General features: G+C 49.2%; 1 protein-coding gene across 1 annotated transcript in view; it reads left to right on the top strand.

The window, feature by feature from the left end:
- The window catches only part of GSG1L (GSG1 like), a gene marked incomplete at its 5' end in the record, with an annotated part of 250,765 nt that overhangs the window by 189,898 nt on the left and 41,773 nt on the right, over positions 1 to 19,094 (top strand). The window contains one exon of the mRNA XM_040266633.1: positions 18,589 to 18,700. Coding sequence (XP_040122567.1) covers positions 18,589 to 18,700 — 112 coding nt within the window. The remainder of the gene's footprint in view (positions 1 to 18,588; positions 18,701 to 19,094) is intronic.

Genomic DNA, 19,094 nt, shown 5'->3' with positions numbered 1-19,094 from the left:
AAGGTGGCTTCCTGGGCAATGAAACTAATTGGATGGTATCACAGCTTCGCTGTGGGGAAGTTGGAAGCTCAGAGCACTTAAGATCTCACTGGCCAGAAGAATCAGATTTGCATTTCAGTTAATGCGATAGAGGGATGGGAGGTAGCCCTGGGAGGAATGTTATGATGGGCTCTGGTTACTCTGCCCTGAGGCGGAGATGAAACCCAAGTACAGTGACTATTCCTGCTTGTGACTTGGACACATGTAACTAGATATTCCCAGGGCAGTGAGAAAGTGAGTGAGAGAGGGACAACTAGACATAGAGTGAGAGTCAAAGGCAGAGACAGAGGAAACGGAAAGAGGGAGATAGAGTCAGGCGCAGGACGAGAAAAAAATACCTGGGACTTCCTTGGTGGTCCAGTAGTTCAGACTCCATGCTTCCAATGTAGGGGTGTGGGTGCCGTTCCTGGTTGGGGAGCTAAGATCCTGCATGCCGTGTGATAGGGCCAAAAAAAAGAGAAAAAGCCAAAGGGAGGGGGTCTGCCCGGTGGCCCCTATGAGCATGTGCCCCAGAGGACAGCGAGATAGGACTGTCCAGTATGCTGGCCCTGCCCCCATCCATTTCAGGGCCCCTAATGCCTTTCGTGGGCTTCCCTGGTGGCTCAGACAGTAAAGAATCTGCCTGCAATGCAGGAGACCCAGGTTCAATCCCTGGGTTGGAGGAAGGGCATGGCAACCCACTCCAGTATTCTTGCCTGGAGAGTTCCATGGACAAGGGAGCCTGGCGGGCTAGAGTCCATGGGGTTGCAAAGAACTGGACACAACTGAAGCAACTTAACACACAACACGTGGAATCTGTATTGTGACCTGCGAAGTCTTAGTTGCAGCGTGTGAGATCTAGTTCTCTGACCAGGGATCGAACCCAGGCCCCTTGCCCTGGGAATGTGGAGTCCTAGCCGCAGGACCACCAGGGAAGTCCCTGACTCAGTATTTCTTACCTCTCAGACCTGTGCCTTCTTCCTCCGTGACTATAGCCACATCCATGTGCTGTTACATACTTAGCATTTTTCCCCCTCTAAATCACCCTTTTTGAAATTTAAATTTATTCAGAAAGGAAGCTTCTGATCACTATTGGGACTAAAAGTCAGTATCTTTTGTAATAAATAGAAAGGAACTGTAAATCTGTAAAAATGAAAACATTACCATTGTAAAGATGTTTATGTAGCATCTAACACAGTGGTCTCACCCCGGGGGTAACTTGGCCCTCTCAGACCCTCCCCAGACCCCCAGGGCCACTTGGTAACATCTGGGGACATCTGGGATGGTCACGACTAGAGGAGGCGGGAGGGAGGTGACTACTCCTGGCATCTAGTGGATAAACATCCTGCAGTGCACAGGGCTGCTCACCCCTCAGCAAAGGGTTATCTGGCCCTAGATACCAATAGTGCTGAGGCTTAGAACTCCTGATCTAAAATAAGCTTGAGCACCCCAGGAGAGGTGTGCCCCATACTCAGGCAGCTCTGACCTGGTTAGTTGCACCTCATCCTTTAGGCTCAGCTGGAACATCCACCCCAGAGATTCCTGCCCTGATCCCCAGGGCAGAGGACCCCAGCCATCAGCTCCTCTGGCCCCTGCCCCTCCCACCTCCCAACACTCTGATCCTTGGCGGTTGTTTTCTGCATGTGTCTGTTTCCACAGGTGGAAGAGGGACCCCTGGAGAGATGGAGGATCATTCCCTCGTTCATTTATCTGCCATCATTGTCAAGAGTCCGTATCCCTCTTGTCCCAGGGTAATTTTTAATTACATCCCCTTTCATCTCATAGGTGTCCTGGCTTGGGCAATCAATGACGTGGTCCCTGTCACTCTCACCCACTGTTCCTAATAGGTGGAGAGGTGAACAGGCTTGAGCAGGCTGTCCACCCTGGCTGTCTCCTCTGCCCTGTAATCTGCTCCTTGCTCCCCCCTCTCTGGATCCTGCTTTAAGTGCCCGGGGATCTCTGGTTAGCAGCAGGGCCTGGAGGCTGCAGGAGGGACTGGCTGGGAGCCTCTGAGAAGGTGCCACATAGCAGATAGGGCCGGGAACATCATGCCCAGGGGAAGTTGAATCCAGCCTCTGTCCCCTGACACCAAATTAAATCTCGGAGATGGAGTTTGGGTGAAGTAGTAAAGAACAGCTGCATTGCTTTGCCAGGCAAAGGGGGTCACAGGGGGCTGTGTGCCCTCAGAACTGTGTGTCCTGACCTGGAGTGGGGGGCTGTGAGGAGTCTGACAGTGTTCGAGGAGCAGGGCGTGGTCAGCTCATGGACATTCTTCTGATTGGTTGGTGGTGAGTTAAGTGGGAGTCAGCATCATCAACCTTCTGGTTCCAACCTGTCTAGAGTCTGTGTGCTTGTGGGCAGTGTTCAGTCAATTTCTCCCACTTGGTGAGGGTTTCAGTATCTGCAAACCAATTCAAAGATATTGTTGTGTGTATCCCTTGATCGGGGAGCAGGACCCTACCCCAAGGATGCACTATGTTTTTTCTTTAATTAATTCTTTATTTTATTTTTGGTTGTGCTGGGTCTTTGTTGCTGCAGGCGGATTTTCTCTAGTTGCGGCTAGCAGGGGCTACTTTTTGTTGCAGTGCCCGGGCTTCTTATTGTGATGACTTGTTGCAAAGCACAGGCTCTAGGACCACAGGCTTCAGTAGTTGTAGCGTGAAAACTCAGTAGTTGTGGCTCGTCGGCTCAGTAGTTGCAGCTCATGGGCTCTAGAGTGCTGGCTCAGTAGTTAGGGCGTACAGGCTTAATTGCTCCACAGCATGTGGAACCTTCCCAGGCCAGGGATCGAACCCCTGTCTCCTGCATTGGCAGGCAGACTCTCATCCACTGTACCCCCAGGGAGGTCCCTGCACTATTGTTTCTTGGCTCTTCCTCCCCTGTCTTCGCCTCTGTCCCTTCCCTAATTAGCAACTGTTTGGACCTGCCCCTTGGGACTCAGGAAAAGTCATGGAGGGTGAATGAATTCTTTTCCTATAACAAGAAATGGGGAACACAGAAAGGCTTTCATGCCCAGGAGGCCCACAGGCTTCTGCTCCATTTTGCAGAGTCAAGGCTGTTCCCCACAGAGGCAGCCCAAGTCCGAGGCTTAGATGGAATGTCAAGACCACGAGCTTTGGGATGTGGATTTCCAGGGTGGAGATGTGGGAGAAGGTGGGGAGGGGGCAGAACCATGACTTGGGCATGTGTACCTGTGAAGAGGGCCTCCCGTCTCTACCTGGATCTGTGTGACGTTCCCAGCGGGCTTTACTGAGTGTCGCCAAGCACAGGCCGGGGGACTTTCTCCTCTTCCTCCCACCATTATCCTCTAGGCCAGAGGGCCTGCCTTCATTCTCGGGGGTCTTAGGAGCATCCAAGGCTGCCACAGTGGGGTTGTCCATGTGAAGAGTCATACGGGAGTCAAGGGCTGGTACTCAGGCTGACAGCACTCATTCTGAATAGGATGTGCTGGCCCTGTCTGTGAGCACGTGGATCAACACCCAGGATGTCCCCTGTCCAATTAGATGGCACAAGACCCTTTGTGGAGGCCAGTTCATTCCCATGTGCTCCCCGGGGATGAAGTGGCGGCTGGGACCCTGGGGCTGCCCTGCTCATATCTGCATCATTGAATCCATTCTCTCCTGGTGAAACTGTGGACCTCAGTTTGGTACTTGAACCCACATGTCCGAGACTCAAACCTGGCCAAAACCCATGGTCTTCTAACTGAGATGACAAACCTGCTTTTAGGACTTAATGAAGCTCAGGTTCTCGGTGTCTCATCATAGAAATAATTCAGTGAGAGTCAAAGTGGTGCATGGTGCGTAAGAAGTGGATTTATTTAGAGAGAAACACGCTTCACAGACAGAGCGTTGGCCACCTTAGAAGGTGAGGATGGCCTTGAAATCTGGGGTGGTTAGTTTTGGGGCTGGGTAATTTCATAGGCTAATGTGTGGGAGGATTACTCCAACTATTTCAGGTAAGAGGTGGGGATTTCTGGGAGTTGAGCTACCACCCACTTTTTGACCTTTGTGGTCAGCCTTGGGACCATCATGCACCTGTGGGTGTGTCCTTTAGCTTGCTGATGGGTTACAATGAACATATACTGAGACTCAAGGTCTCGTGGAAGGCGACTTGTCTGCCATCATGGACCTATTTGGTTCTAATTGGTTTATGTCGTGTCCTTTAGTTCAGGGTTTCCCTGGTAGCTCCGCTGGTAAAGAATCCACCTGCAATGCAGGAGAGCCCCGTTTGATTCCTGGGAAAGATCTGCTGGAGAAGGGATAGGCTTCCCACTCCAGTATTCTTGGGCTTCCCTGGTGGCTCAGCTGGTAAAGAATCTGCCTACAATGCAGGGAGACCTGGGTTCGATCCCTGGGTTGGGAAGATCCCCTGAGAAGGGAAAGGCTACCCACTCCAGTATTCTGGCCTGGAGAATTCCATGGACTCTGTAGTCCATGAGGTCATAAAGAGGTGGATACGACAGAGTGACTTTCAGTTTCACTTTTCAGTTCAGTTCAGTAGCTCATTTGTGTCCTACTCTTTGCGACCCCACGGACTGCAGCACACCAGGCTTCCCGGTCCATCACCAGCTTTTGGATCTTGTCATCCAACCATCTCATCCTCTGTGATCCCCTTCTCCTCCTGCCTTCAATCTTTCCCAGCATCAGGGTCTTTTCTAATGAGTCAGTTCTTTGCATCAGATGGCCAAAGTATTGGAGTTTTAGCTTCAACATCAGTCCTTCCAATGAATAGTCAGGGTTGAATTCCTTTAGGATGGACTGGTTTGATTTCCTTGCAGTCCAAGGGACTCTCAAGAGTCTTCTCCAACACCACAGTTCAAAAGCATCAGTTCTTCAGCACTCTGCTTTCTTTATGGTCCAACTCTCACATCCATACATGACTATTGGAAAAACCATAACTTTGACTAGACAGACCTTTATTGGCAAAGTAATGTCTCTGCTTTTTAATATGCTGTCTAGGTTGGCCATAGCTTTTCTTCCAAGGAGCAAGGGTCTTTTAATTTCATGGCTGCAGTCACTATCTGCAGTGATTTTGGAGCCCAAGAAAATAAAGTCTGTCACTGTTTCTATTGTTTCCCCATCTATTTGCCATGAAGTGATGGGACCAGTTGCCACGATCTTAGTTTTTTGAATGTTGAGTTTTAAGCCAGCTTTTTCACTCTTCTCTTTCAATTTCATCAAGAGGTTCTTTAGTTCTTCTTCAGTTTCTGCCATAAGGGTGGTGTCATCTGCGTACCTGAGGTTATTGATATTTCTCCCAGCAATCTTGATTCCAGCTTGTGCTTCATCCAGCCCGGTATTTTGTATGATATACTCTGCATATAAGTTAAATAAGCAGGGTGACAATATTACAGCCTTTATATACTCCTTTCCCAGTTTGGAACCAGTGCGTTCCAAGATGTGTCCTTGGGCTACGTCAGTCGTTCAAAGGCTGTGTCCTGCCAGTTTTTTTTTCTCCTGTTTCACTGGGATCCACTATCCTCTCTTTGTCCTCCTCTTCTTCCCACTTCCCCCAGGCAGACAACTTTACCTGGTCTCCAGGTGGAGTGGGGAGAAACTGGCTCTGCTTGATCATATATGCTTCTAAGCCTTTTCCTGGAACACCTGCATGTAGGCTTTAGAAATCCCCAAAGCCAGGGGTCTGATTCTCGTTTTCCCAGTCCTCTGTGACAGCCAAGGCCATGGTCTAGTTACCCAAATGAAGGAGGGTGTGGGGACATATCCACTAACATTAAAAAAAAAAAAAAAATCCTCCACCACCAAATTGCCCTGGGCCACTGGGTGGGAAGAGCCAACTCATTGGAAAAGACCCTGATGCTGGGAAAGATTGAGAGCAGGAGGAGAAGGGGACAACAGAGGCTGAGACGGTTGGATGGCATCTCCGACTCAATGGACACGAATCTCTGGGAGCAAACTCTGGGAGATAGTGAAGGACAGGGAAGCCTGGCATGCTGCAGGCCATGGGGTTGCAAAGAGTTGGACATCAGCAACAGTAGCAACAACCCCAAGATCCACTGGGGGCATGGCCTCTGGACTCATTCTAGACTCTCACTTGGGGGACAGGGGTGTCTGAGCCTATTGCAGGAAAGGCAACCCTTTCCAGGGCCCAGGAGTGGGCTCTTGTCTAACACTCAGAAATAAATTGTTGGAGGAGACAAACTAGAGGCTGTATTGGGAAGAGGCGCTGGAGGAGAGCAGGAGGGTAAGGGAGCCCAGAACCGCTCGGCCATGTGGCTCACCACCTTGGGTGATGAGATTAGTTCCCGGGTTGTCTGTGGCCAGTCATTCTGACACAGGGTCCTTCCTGGTGGTGTGCACATTGCTCAGCCGAGATGGATTCCGGTGAGGAGGATTCTGGGGCGACATGTGGACTGATATCTCCTCTCTCCTATTGATCTTTCCCGAATTCTTCCAGTTGGTGGTGATTTGTTAGTTCTGTATTCCTTACCAGGGTTTTCTGTCATAAAATAACTCATGCGAATGGTTACTGTGGTGCCTGACCACCCTGGCCCCAGGGTGGGTGGTTTCAGCCAGTATTTTCCCTAACACCGAGACTCACCAAGAACTGGGGTGTGGCCTCTGGAATCATTCTATACCCCCACCTCGGAGCTGGGCTGTCTGAGCTCATTCATTCTCTCGGGGCTGGATGGGGTAGCCAGGTGACAGAGGCTGCTGGGGATTCAGTAAACCTTAGGTGTGTGTGTGCTAAGTCGCTTCAGTCATGTCCAACTCTGTGCAACCCTATGGACTGTAGCCTGCCAGGCTCCTCTGTCCATGGGATTCTCCAGGCAAGAATATTGGAGTGGGTTGCCATGCCCTCCTCCAGGGTATCTTCCCCACCGAGGGATCAAACCTGCATCTCTTGTGTCTCTGGCATTGGCAGGAGGGTTCTTTACCTTGATCCCTAGCACCACCTTGATCCCTCCTTAAATGCCAGCTCTGATTTGGGCCACTTCACTTTAAAGGGCAAATAGAGAAATGGGCAGAATCCAAACAGGAGTGATGCTAATGACGCAGGGGGCCTAGAAGGAGACCACTGGAGCAAGGGCAGAATAATTGGAATGATCTAGTGCCAGGTGACAGAGTTGAGGGGTGGCTCGGTAATTGCCAAGCTCTGGGAAGGTTCTTCTCAGGAAGATGCCAACCGGCTCACCCCCATCCCCCTTGTCCTCAGAGGGCAGAGCAAGAAATTAGCTTAAATTGGCGCTGGAAAGATTTAGGTTATGTGTAAGGAGGAACTTTTTAAACCTTGAAATATGCTATCAAGAGAGGCTGTGGGTTCTCGGGAGAGTATCTAAAAATAGCCTGTTCTTTAAAAATAGATCTGGGCAAGCTTTAAACATAGCATCAGCTCTGCTTCTCGGGGATGGTTTTAAGTGCAGGCATGCCCGGTATGATTTCCTCCCCGGGCCAAAGGGCGGGAGGGAGAGTCAGCTTTTAGCCCCCATCAGGGCAAACATCTGGATGTTTCAGATGTGCACAGATAAGGGGTTTCTTTTTCTGTCTGCCCCCACGTTGATTGGTGTCAGAAATACCAACCTTTGGCCTCTCCAAGTTTTCTTTCCGTGGGAGGATGTTATAGGGCTGATGTTAATCGGGTCAGTCCCACCAGCTTCTCCCAGTCTGTCCCCTTTCCTGAGTCAGGGCTCTCCAGGGCCCGAGGCTTTGCTAGGACTTCATCTGTCTCTGCCGTGCCAGACGTGGCTCCTTCAGACACCTGCCCACCCCACTCAGTTTCCTCCTCCTGGCCTCATCCTCTCACTCAGCTGCCCCTCCAGGACCTCCCTGCCTGCCACCTTCTTGCCAATCTGTCCTCCATCAGTGGCAAGAGAGGGCTAGAGGGATAGGCTGGGCAGGGAGGTGGGAGGGGCTTCAGGATGGGGGGGGAATACATGTATACCTATGGCTGATTCATGTTGACGTATGGCAAAACCCATCACAATGTTGTAATTATCCTCCAATTAAATAATCTAAGGAAAACAGAGAGAGAGGAAAAAAAGGCTGCCTGGTTCTCACCCCCAAACTTATAATTATGCAATTCCTGCCCATTGCTCTCAGGAGAAAGCCTGAACTCCCAGTACGGCTTCAAAACTTTCCACACAGTGTCTTGTTTAGCCCTCCAGCGGCGCTCTCTCCACCCACACGCCCTACCTAACGGCTCAGCACGGCCCCACCAAGCCCTGATGCCTGTGGGCTTGGCCAGGGCTGCTCCAGTCTCTGGTCCACCCTCCCGCTTCTTCTCTGCTTGAATGTCACCCCCTGTAGAAGCCTTTCCTGACCCCCAGACTCGGTCTCAGAGCCCCAGCTCGGATTCCTGTAGGCCCCCAGCCTTCCCCCATTAACTGCCCTGCCGCATAGGCATCCCGTTTTCTCTGTCCTCCCTTAGAGCGTTGAAAGCCAGGTCACTGATCCCTCATCATATTTCCCCAGCTAGAAGGTGGCCTGGAACACAGCAGGTGCTCAATACATGCTCAGCGACTAATGACTAAAGATCGAGCTGCCCTTGCAGGGTTTCCCTTTGCTACCTTCCTGCCCTACCTCGTCTGATTTCAGCTTTGTCCAGGTCCCCAGGGGCCTGTCTGTCTTACATCTCTGACATGATACGCCCGAGATAATGGCAAGTCCAGATTAGGGCCCACGTACACAGAATACTTGTTTAGACATGAACATCCCCTCAGTGTTCTGAGTAATAACTTGGACAGTGCCTTTAATGGTAAGCTCTATTAAAAATTAATTCATCAGCGGATCCCTCTGATATATCAATTAAATGGAGCATGCCACTAGCATCATACATCCAAACCCTATGAAAGAGAGGGAGGCTGGAGGCAAGAGGAGGTCTGGAAGTCAGCTGGACATCGTTGCTCTGTATCCTTCCCCAGAGGAGGCATCCTGGCTTGGCCCTCCTGTGTGTCCTCCAGCCCCAGGAGGCACAACTCCACGTGGTCAGGCTGACTCCTATCCCCACCCGCTACCTGCGGCCACACTGCGTGGCCTCACTTTAAATTCCTGAGCACAAGCGTCACACACAAGCAACACGGCCCCGCTGGCCACACACACTGCCATGGTTTGTCTGCACTTCCCATACTCTGAAAGGACCGTTTCACACCGTCTCTTGGTTCCTCAAACCTCCCCCCATCTGCTGTCTCGCTCTCGGCTGGTGGCCTGGCCTCCTGGGAGAGAGGGAGAAGCAGAGCCATTCCTGTACTGGGACCTGCACCCACCTGCTGGCCTTCTCCTTCCCTTGTGCCAGGAGTCCCAGCTTCCTTCAAAAGCCAGCTCCAGGACTTCTTGGTGGAGCAATGGATAAAAATCCGCCTTGCAATGCAGGGGACACAGGTTCGATCCCTGGTCTGGGAAGATCCCACATGCCATGGAGCTAACCACTGGAGCCCACGAGCTCTAGGGCCCATGCTCTACAACAAGGGAAGCCACCACAATGAGAAGCCTGCACTCAGCTAGGGAGTAGTCCCTGCTTGGCTCAACTAGAAAAAGCCTACACGCAGCAAGGAAGACTCAGTGCAGTCAAAAACAAATAAATAAACTTGACTTTAAAAAGGCCAGCTTGTCTTCCAGAACCTTCTCTCTCCCTGGTTTCTATTGCTGTCTAGCTCATCTGTGCTCTCAGGCTCCCTCTGTCTACTTGGAGTGCTCTGGGTAAAGGTGGGAACATCCTGTATCTCTCCTCTTCAGGAACCCTCCCTGAACTCCAGGCCCCCTCTGCTATCACCCCATCTTTTTGCTTCTCCATGCAGCGAGTTTGGATGTCTTCTCTCTGTCTGGCTGTTTTCTTTCCTCTTCTCAGCCTGTTCCATGGAGCATCTGCCCCCATGGCCTCCATGTTGGCAAATCCAGCAATCACTTCTGGGTCTTCATCTCTAACCCAACAAACTGCTTCCTCCTCCTCAGTGCGCATCCTTCTCCTGGCCTTGGCAGTGCTGCCTCTGGTTTTCAATGGCAACCCATGCCAGTACTCTTGCCTGAAAAATCCCATGGACGGACAGAGGAGCCTGGTAGGCTACAGTCCGTGGGGTTGCAAAGAGTCAGACACGACTGAGCGACTTCACTTTCATTTCTTTCTTTCCTGGCCTCTGGTGCTCACTCTCCTCTGCTGGACCTGCCTATCCTGCTCAGCACTGGACATTGGCCCCATTCTTGACATTTCTTTGCTCTCCCTACCATCTGCGCCCAGGTGGTCTCTTGTAGGCCCACGTCCATGTACCAATGGCACATGCATTTAAATCTCCAGCTCTGTTTCCCAGGCCTCAAACTTGTACACTCAACTGCTGGTATGATGTCTCAGCTTGGGTTTAATATAGGCATTTCAAATTAACTTGGCCCAGGTGGGGTTTGACTCCCCCAGGCATCTTCCTCCCGCCATCTTCTTCATTTTATGATTGGCACCATCATCCATCCAACTGCCCAAATCCAACCCCCACGGTCCTCCCAATCTCTAGGGAGCTCTGGCCCTCCACACCCAGCAGGTCTTGAGTAATCCACCCTCAAAACCCGCCCGGGAGCTGGCAACAACTTTAGTTCAAGCAGCAACAGCTGGGCCTGGGCTCCCTTCTCTACCCCCACTTCCTTCATCTATCTTCACACTGCAACCAGAATGATCTAAAATGTAAATTAGGCCCCTGCTTTAACCCTCTACAATGGCATCCCGGTGTACTTAGAGGAAAGCCAGACCCCACCATGATCTACAATGTCCTAGTTCTTGCCTGCCTTCCTAACCCCTCTTTAATTCCCCCAACCCCCTGTCCCTTTCCCACTCTGCTGCCGAAGGTCAGGCTCTGCTGCCTCCAAGCCTTTGCCCCAGCCAGTCACTCCCTGTGTCTGGAATGCTCTTCCCCAGACCTCCGTGTGGCTGCCTCCAGTTCCCCGCTCAAATCTCTGCTGATTTGAGTCACCTCCTGGGAGAGGCTCTCCCTGACCACCCACTCTGGAAAGCCCCCAGCATTTGCCCTATTTCATTTCTCACTCTTCACTGTCTGACATTTTCTTGTTAATCAATGTGCTTGTTGTGTGGATCTCTCCACTAGAACCTGAGACCCCGAGAGCAGGGTTCCCCCCACCGCACGCCCAGGAACAGTGCTTGGCATATGAAAAGCATGGATAAATATTCGATGACTGATTGAGTGAATGAATAATAAATAAACAAATGACGAGTCTGACATTTGTTCATGTCTGTAGACAATTTGCTCTCCAGAGTTTTCAAATCTGGCCCTGTCCTAGCTTATCCCCATATCCCAGACCCTAAACCTTTACACCAGCCAGCCCAGTTCCCCAAAGCACCTTGCACTCAGCATTCATTTAACAAACACCTGCAGCACACTTACAATGTGCCGGGCCCTGGGCTCGGTGCTGGGGAGTCACTGGAGAGCAAAACAGGCCTGGACCCTGGACTAGGGTACAGTCAAGGAGCCTACATAGCAAGCTCTAAGCACGTATTCGTTCATTCATGAAACACGTATATAGGGCTGATTATGAGCCAAGCACTGTTCTAAGTGCTTGCTTTACTGTATAAACCACTTAATCCTCATACCAGTCTGTGCACGCATGCTCAGTTGCTCACTCGTGTCCGACTCTTTGCAGCCCGCCAGGCTCCTCTGTCCCTGGGATTCTCCAGGCAAAAATACTGGAGTGGGTTGCCATTTCCTGTTCCAGAGGACTTCCCAACTCAGGGATCAAACCCGAGTCTGCTGAGTCTCCTGAGTTGGCAGGCAGATTCTTTACCTCTGAGCCACTGAGGTAGTTGTTATTATCCCCTTATTACAGCTGAGGAAACTGAGGCACAGAAAGGTGAGGTAATCCAGGTCACACAGTTGGTGAGAGAGCTGGAAACCAGCCCCTCCCTCTCCCTTTGTTTCACTCCTGCTTTACTCTGGGTTCACCTCTTGACCCTCCGTGCGGTGCTAAGTCCCTTCAGTCGTGTCTTAACTCTTTGAGACCCCATGGACTATAGCTCACCAGGCTCCTCTGTCCATGGGGATTCTCCATTCGAGAATCCTGGAGTGGGTTGCCGTGCCCTGCTCCAGGGGATCTTCCCGACCCAGGGATCTGACTCTCCCAAATTGTCTCTTTATTCTGGCCCCATACCAGCTCCTCTTGCCTTGACAACAGGTTTCAGCTTCCTCGGTCTGACTAGTGGAGGGTGGGCTGGGGGTCACGGCAGCTCTTTTTGTCTTGGGTTCTGGTGGGCACCACACTCAGCCCAGCTCTGAGCCCTTGGCCAGTATCCTTCACCCCATTGCTCTCCCCGGTCTACCAGAGAACAGGGAGGAACCATGCCTGCTTCACCAGACTGGCTGGAAATCCCATTTATGGTGTCAGGAGTTGGGAGAAACCACAGGATGAGAGATTTACAGCTGCAAGTTTCCTGGTGTGGGCCCACACCAGGAAGCAGCGGTCGCAGCAGAGAAAGCCACGTTCATTTAGTTGCCGCTAATTTATAGGAGGTGCCGTAACTCGACAGAAAGTCACTTTTTAACTCAGAATGAATTAGAAACAATTCCTCCTGCTGAAGATTCTTACAGCAGATGTTGGTGGATCGCACTTCACAGAACAAACATGCTTCCTGAAACTTGATCGAGGGCCCAGTTTTTTAAGCAGGGTCTTTAGAATGCAACCAGAAAATCTCACCAACCTATCTTTGAATGATTTGTACACTTCATTTATTGACTTTTCTTAAAGCATGGCCTTTCATATTTGGGAATAAATGTGATTCAATTGAGAAATCAATGCATTTCTAAAGTAACAATTTGGAGAATTGATTATTCTGTCAACAGGCTGGGTTCAGCTTCTTGGTCTAGTTGGTAGTTTTTGTATTAAAATACTGTTATGTCCCCACTGTCCTAGTGTGCGGGGTAGTTGTTCTTATGAACACTTTCCTTCTTTAGTGGATGCTTTCTGACATTGCATATGTCTGCTACTATTCCCACTTTATAGATGAGAAAACCAAGGCATTGACAGGTCCGATAAACTCAGAGAGCATCTGGACTGGCACGGTGAGGAAAAAACTGAAGACGTTACAACAGCCGAGGGTTTGGAGAGCAAGGTCCAGCCCTCAGAAGGAGACTGGGGCAGGGGGCGAGGTTGGGATGGGGCTAAGGAGTGAGCCCCACAGAGGGAGCGAGGATGTGTGTGTGCACGCTCTGTTGCTTCAGTCCCGCGTGACTCTGCGACCCTATGGACTGTAGCCCGCCAGGCTCCTCTGTCCATGGGATTTTCCAGGCAAGAATACTGGAGTGGGTTGCCATTTCCTTCTCCAGGGAATCTTCCCGACCCAGGGATCGAACCCACGTCTCCTGCCTTGGCAGGTGGATTCTTTACCATTAGCACCATCTGGGAAGCAAGGCACTGGGTAGGGTAGCACTTTTGGAGGGAGTGAACAATGGGCTGAAAGGAACAGAGACCTGTCCTTCGAGCCAAAAGACTCCACCGGAAGTTATAGTGATGAAGACAGTGCAGCATCAAGGAAATTGAACAAAGAAATTCATGGCACAGAATGATGAGCTAGGAGCAGACATGTCACATGAGACTTGGCACATGGTACAAAATCATGATTTAAAATCAGTCGGGATATATGTCTATGCACAGTTGACTCACTTTGCTGTTCAGGAGAAACTAACACAACATGGTGAAGCAACTATACTCCAGTGAAAGTTAACTCACTTTTTTTTACAACTCAGAAATAAAATTATAAAATAAAGTCAGTGGGGAAAGAACAGTTTGTTCTATAAGGGTTCAAAGTCATTACCTACTCATTAAAAAAAATAAAGTTATATCCTTATCTCACACCGCTTACCAAGATAAAGTCCAGATGAATCAACATAAATATCTGTAAGTATGTTAGAAAAATATAGGAGAGTGTTGATTTTCTTAGACACAGGAAGCAAAAACTAAACATCAAAAGACTGCTAACTTTGACTATAATAAATAATCAAAATAGATGACAAAAACAGCTTTATTCATAATTGTCAACACTTCGAGGCAACTAAGAAGTCCTTCAATAAGTGAATGAGTAAATAACCTGTTATACATCCATACAGTGCAATATTATTCAGGAATAAAAGGAAAAGCGTAATCAAGCCAGGAAACACATGGAGGAACCTTAAATCCATATTGTTAAGTGAGAGAAGCCAATCAGAAAAGGCTACATACCATGTGACTCCAACTCTATGACATTCTGAAAGCACCCAAGCCATGGAGATGGTAAAAAGATCACTGGTTGCCAGGGTTTAAGGAGGGAGGATTGATCAGGTGGAGCATAGGGGATTTTTAGGGTCATAACTATTGGACACAATGGTGAATACATGTCACCTTGCCTTTGTCAAAACCCATAGACTGTACAACACAGAGAATGAACCCTAATGTAAACGATGGATTTAGTAATAATGTATCACCAGGGCTTCCCCGGTAGCTCAGCTGGTAAAGATTCTGCCGGCCATGCAGGAGACCCTGGTTGGGTTCCTGGGTCAGGAAGATCCCCTGGAGAAGGGATAGGCTATCCACTCCAGCCTTCTTGGGCTTCCCTGGTGGCTCAATCAGGAAAGAATTCACCGGCAACGCAGGAGACCTTGGTTCGATCCCTAGGTTGGGAAACTCCCCTGGAGGAGGGCATGGCAACCCACTCCAGTATTCTTGCCTGGAGAATCCCCATGGACAGAGGAGCCTGGTAGGCTGCAGTCCATGGGGTCATAAAGAGTTGTACATGACTGAGCAACTAAGCCCAGCACAGCAATGTATCCCTACTGTCTCATCAGTTGTAACAAATGTACACATTATTGAAAGATGTTAATCATAGGAGAAACTGTGGGGGAAGGGGGGGGATTTGGGAACTCTGGAACTATTTTCTGATCCTTTTTCTGTAAACTTAAAACTGCTCTAAAAAATAAAACCTATTAATTAAAAAAAGATGTGCTATACATGAGAAAAGACAAACGGTAAACTGTTTGGAGTCAATATAACAAATAGGATTAGTATCCAGAACACATAAAGAACTTATATCAGTTGATAAAGAGAAAGATTTTTTTAAAAAAGGAAATTGATGAAGGATACAATCATAGAATAAGAAATATAAATGGTTAATAAACACATGAAAAATGCCCAAGTTTACTAGTAATGAGGGAAATGTAAAATTTAAAACAATGTTGAGGTGTCATTTTTCACCATGCCGTGGATACGATTTGTAATGTTTTATAGTATGAAGTATTGGTGAGGATTTGGGTGAGGACTCTCACAGCTGGCAGAAGTTCCACAAGGTTCTGCTTCTCAGGTGAGCAATTCACTGACATTGATCAAAATTCAAAACGTACACGGCGTTTATCACCCGGCAATTCCTCTTGTTTTTCACGCTGGAGAAATACTTGCTTGTCTACACAGAGAGACTTGTACAAGTGTGTTCATTGCAGCATCGCTTAGGGAGCAAAAAAAGCTGGAAATAGTGTCAACTGATTGGATAAATAAAACATGATATATCATTATCAAGAAATCTTATGCATCAGTTCCAAAGAACAAGGTATGTCTTATGTACTTTTTGGAAGTTCACCAAGAATTATGTCAAGTAAAGAAAAATAAGAGGGACTTCCCTGGTGGTCCAGTGGTTAGGCATACTGCCCACCAGTGCAGGGAGCTCAGGTTTCCATCCTGAACTGAGATCTCACATGCCTTGGAGCAGCTGAGCCCCTGCACCCCAACTACTGAGCCCATGTTCTAGCCCATGTTACAGACCTACAACAGCTGAGCCCACACACCGCAACTACTGAAGCCCTGTATTCTAGAGCCTGCGCTCCTCAGCAAGAGGAACCACTACAATGAGAAGCCCGCACACCACAGCTAAGAGTAGCCCCCACTTGCTGCAACTGCAGAAAGCCTGCACGCAGCAACAAAGACCCAGCACAGCCAAAAATAAACAAATAAACAAACAGAAAAAGAAAAAGAAAATATCCATATGGCTCAATCCTTGTTTCCTTCCAACAGAGAGAGCCAAGGCAGAGGGGACTGGAGAGGTTTCTAGCCTACCTTTGCTGGAGCATGACTACGTATGAGGTCTAAGCCTGGCAGAGCCAGCCTGGGGCAGGCTGAGCCCTTAGGAGTCTTTGGGGGCCTCAGCACCTGTCACGATCACCCCCTTCCTTGATTTCCTGGCTCAAGTACACCTTACCAGCCCTAAAGAGCACCCCTTATCTGAGGCCAGAGGTCCATGATAGGCTGGCTTCAGCCCAGAGATACGGGCAGCCGGCTGAGTCCTCTGTCTCCAGGGGACCTGGGGTGAGGTGACTGGAAGGAGACAGAGGTTCTGGATCCTGCTGGGTCAGCCCCCAAGCCCCAACCATGCACATCTTTTCTCTGCTCTGCTTTCAGTGACCTCACCTTGGTAGCTTGAAACTGACCACAGTGGGATTATTCACACCATGAAAGCTGGCAAACACTACAAATCATAGCTTCTTTATTTTTCTGTCTTCAGAGCACCTGTTGTTAAACCTTTACGTTCAAGGGACTTCCCTGGCTATCCAGTGGTTAAGACTCCGTGCTTCCACTGCAGGGGCACAGGTTTGATCCCTAATCGGGGAACTAAGATCCTGCATGCCTGGCGGCAAAAAAAATTCTTTTACCTTCACACCGTGGGAACACAGGATGTCCACCTACACCCTCACTTCTGCCCCTAAGTCTGGATTCAGGACTCAGAGCCTCACTTCCTTTTTACTTCTGTCTTTTCTTATCTCTGCTGCTAAGTCGCGTCAGTTGTGTCCGACTCTGTGTGAACCCATAGATGGCAGCCCACCAGGCTCCGCCATCCCTGGGATTCTCCAGGCAAGAACACTGGAGTGGGTTGCCATTTCCTTCTCCAACGCATGAAAGTGAAAAGTGAAAGTGAAGTCGCTCAGTCGTGTCCGACTTTTAGTGACCCCATGGACTGCAGCCTACCAGGCTCCTCCGTCCTTGGGACTTTCCAGGCAAGAGGACTGGAGTGGCGTGCCATTGCCTTCTCCTTCTTTACTCCTCTCTTTATCTCTGTCTCTTCTCTTGTATCAGAGGGGAAAGGGTGACAGGGGCAACAAGAGCAGGAGAGATACCTTCTCGGCAGCTTGGGAAGAACCTTGGCTTTAAGGGCATTTGGATCTGGGCCCCAGTCACAACTAAGCCATTTACTCTCTTTGTGACCTGGGACAGACTTGACCACTCTGAGCTTCTGTTTTCTCACCTGTGAAATGGGAATAATCACAGTCAGGACTACTATATTAGAGGTGTGGTTTTGCTTTGACTTCAGGGAGTGACATGCACCTAGACTTTGATGTGAATGGAGCCCTATGGAATTGTGCAGTGGGCAACCTGAACAATGGTATATGGCCCACATCATCTTACTTACTTCAGAGGGTTGTTGTGAAAGTTAATAATGGAGGTGAAAGAGTCTGACGGGTGCCTGGCACACAGTGGGTACACTTGCATTATTGGTTTCCTTCCTTCCTCTTGTCACCTACCCCTTCCGTCCTCATCAATACTGTATCGCTCCATTTAAACTTAGGTGTGTGCCAGTTAGCCACATGCCATGGCACCCACAAGGCTCTAGAAGCCATGATCCACACAGTACAATGTCCCCTGTCTTATAATAACCCTGGTAACTGTATCAGTTGCATGCCTGCTAGGCAGCAGACATGGAGGCTGCCTTGCTTCATTTCAGTCAGTTTTCACCTAATCTGTCATAATCTTCATCTTAGGGTTGAAAGACTTGAGGCTCAGAGGAGGGAGGTACCTCACCCAGGGCCACATGGTAAAAAAAGATTCCCACTCAGATCCTTTGGAATCAAAGTCCTCCCAGCCAGTTCCAAAATTTTTGACATGAGCCACAGAAAAACACTTCATAATTACAATCGCTACACACACAGCCGTACACAGAGACGCATGTATATAGAGCTGAAAGTTTCACAAAGCAATATTTACTCCTGCTACATTTGATGTTATCAGATATTTCTATTCCATTCCAATAGTTTTCTAAAATGCTGGTTGCAATCCATAAAGTTGATTTCATAATCCACTTGTCTAATGCGTCAAGACATGCAGTTTGATAAACATTCTCTAAGCAGTTTCTCTCAAATGACCTTCTAACACAGGTATCAGCAAACTCTGGCCCATTGGCTAAACCTGGCCCAACACTTGCTTTTGTAAATAAAGTTTTATTGGCACACAGTCATGTTCATCCCTTTGTGCACTGTCTGAGGTTCCTTTGTGCTAATACAGTAGAGTTGAATAGTTGCAATAGAGACCACATGGCCCAACCCACAGAGCCTAAAATATTGACTTGTCTGGTCCCTAACAGAAAAGCTGCCCATCCAGACACAGACCTGACTCCGTGTCTTTCTTGCTTAAATCTCTCCAGTGCTGCACTTTGCCCTCTGGTTGAACTCAAATTTCTTGGTGGGCTTAGAAAACCACCGCCCTCTGATCTGTGCTCTGGTCCCACTGGCTGCCCTTTCCTGGGGAGGTTCATGTTCTCCCCAGCACTAACAGGCCTATGGTGGGTAGACAAAGCCCCACCTTGCTTCCTGACACCTTGTCCTGCTCCCCCCGACAGGCCTCCTGGGAATGGTAGCCCACATGATGTACACGCAGGTGTTCCAGGTCACCGTGAGCCTCGGCCCTGAAGACTGGAGACCCCATTCCTGGGACTACGGGTGGTCCTTCTGGTAAGTGGCTTTTGACTTTCAGACACCAGAGCCCTGAGGCATGCTGGGACTTTAGTAGCTCAATTCAGTTGGGAAACAGAGGAAGGTGGGAGTGGGGAGGGGAAGTGGGAGAAACTCAGAGTCCAAAGATGCTTTGTGATCCTAGAACTGAGGTTGGCAAACTCTAGTCTCTGGGCCAAATCCAGCCCATCACCTGTTTTTCTGCAACTAGGGATGATTTTTACATTTTTAAATGCTTGAACATGAATCAAGAGAAGAAGAATATTTTGTGACATGTGAAAACTCTGGAACATTCAGATTTCAGTGTCCATAAATAAAGTTTTATTGGGACATAGCCAGGCTCATCGTTTACATATTGTCTACAGCTGCTTGCAATCTAGAGTAGCAGAACTGA

Source organism: Oryx dammah, unplaced genomic scaffold (genome assembly GCF_014754425.2).
Source record: "Oryx dammah isolate SB20612 unplaced genomic scaffold, SCBI_Odam_1.1 HiC_scaffold_2, whole genome shotgun sequence".
In the NCBI taxonomy this organism is placed as follows: domain Eukaryota; kingdom Metazoa; phylum Chordata; class Mammalia; order Artiodactyla; family Bovidae; genus Oryx; species Oryx dammah.
The sequence above is the reverse complement of the archived record's forward strand: the minus strand, read 5'-3'. Positions and strand labels throughout refer to the sequence as shown.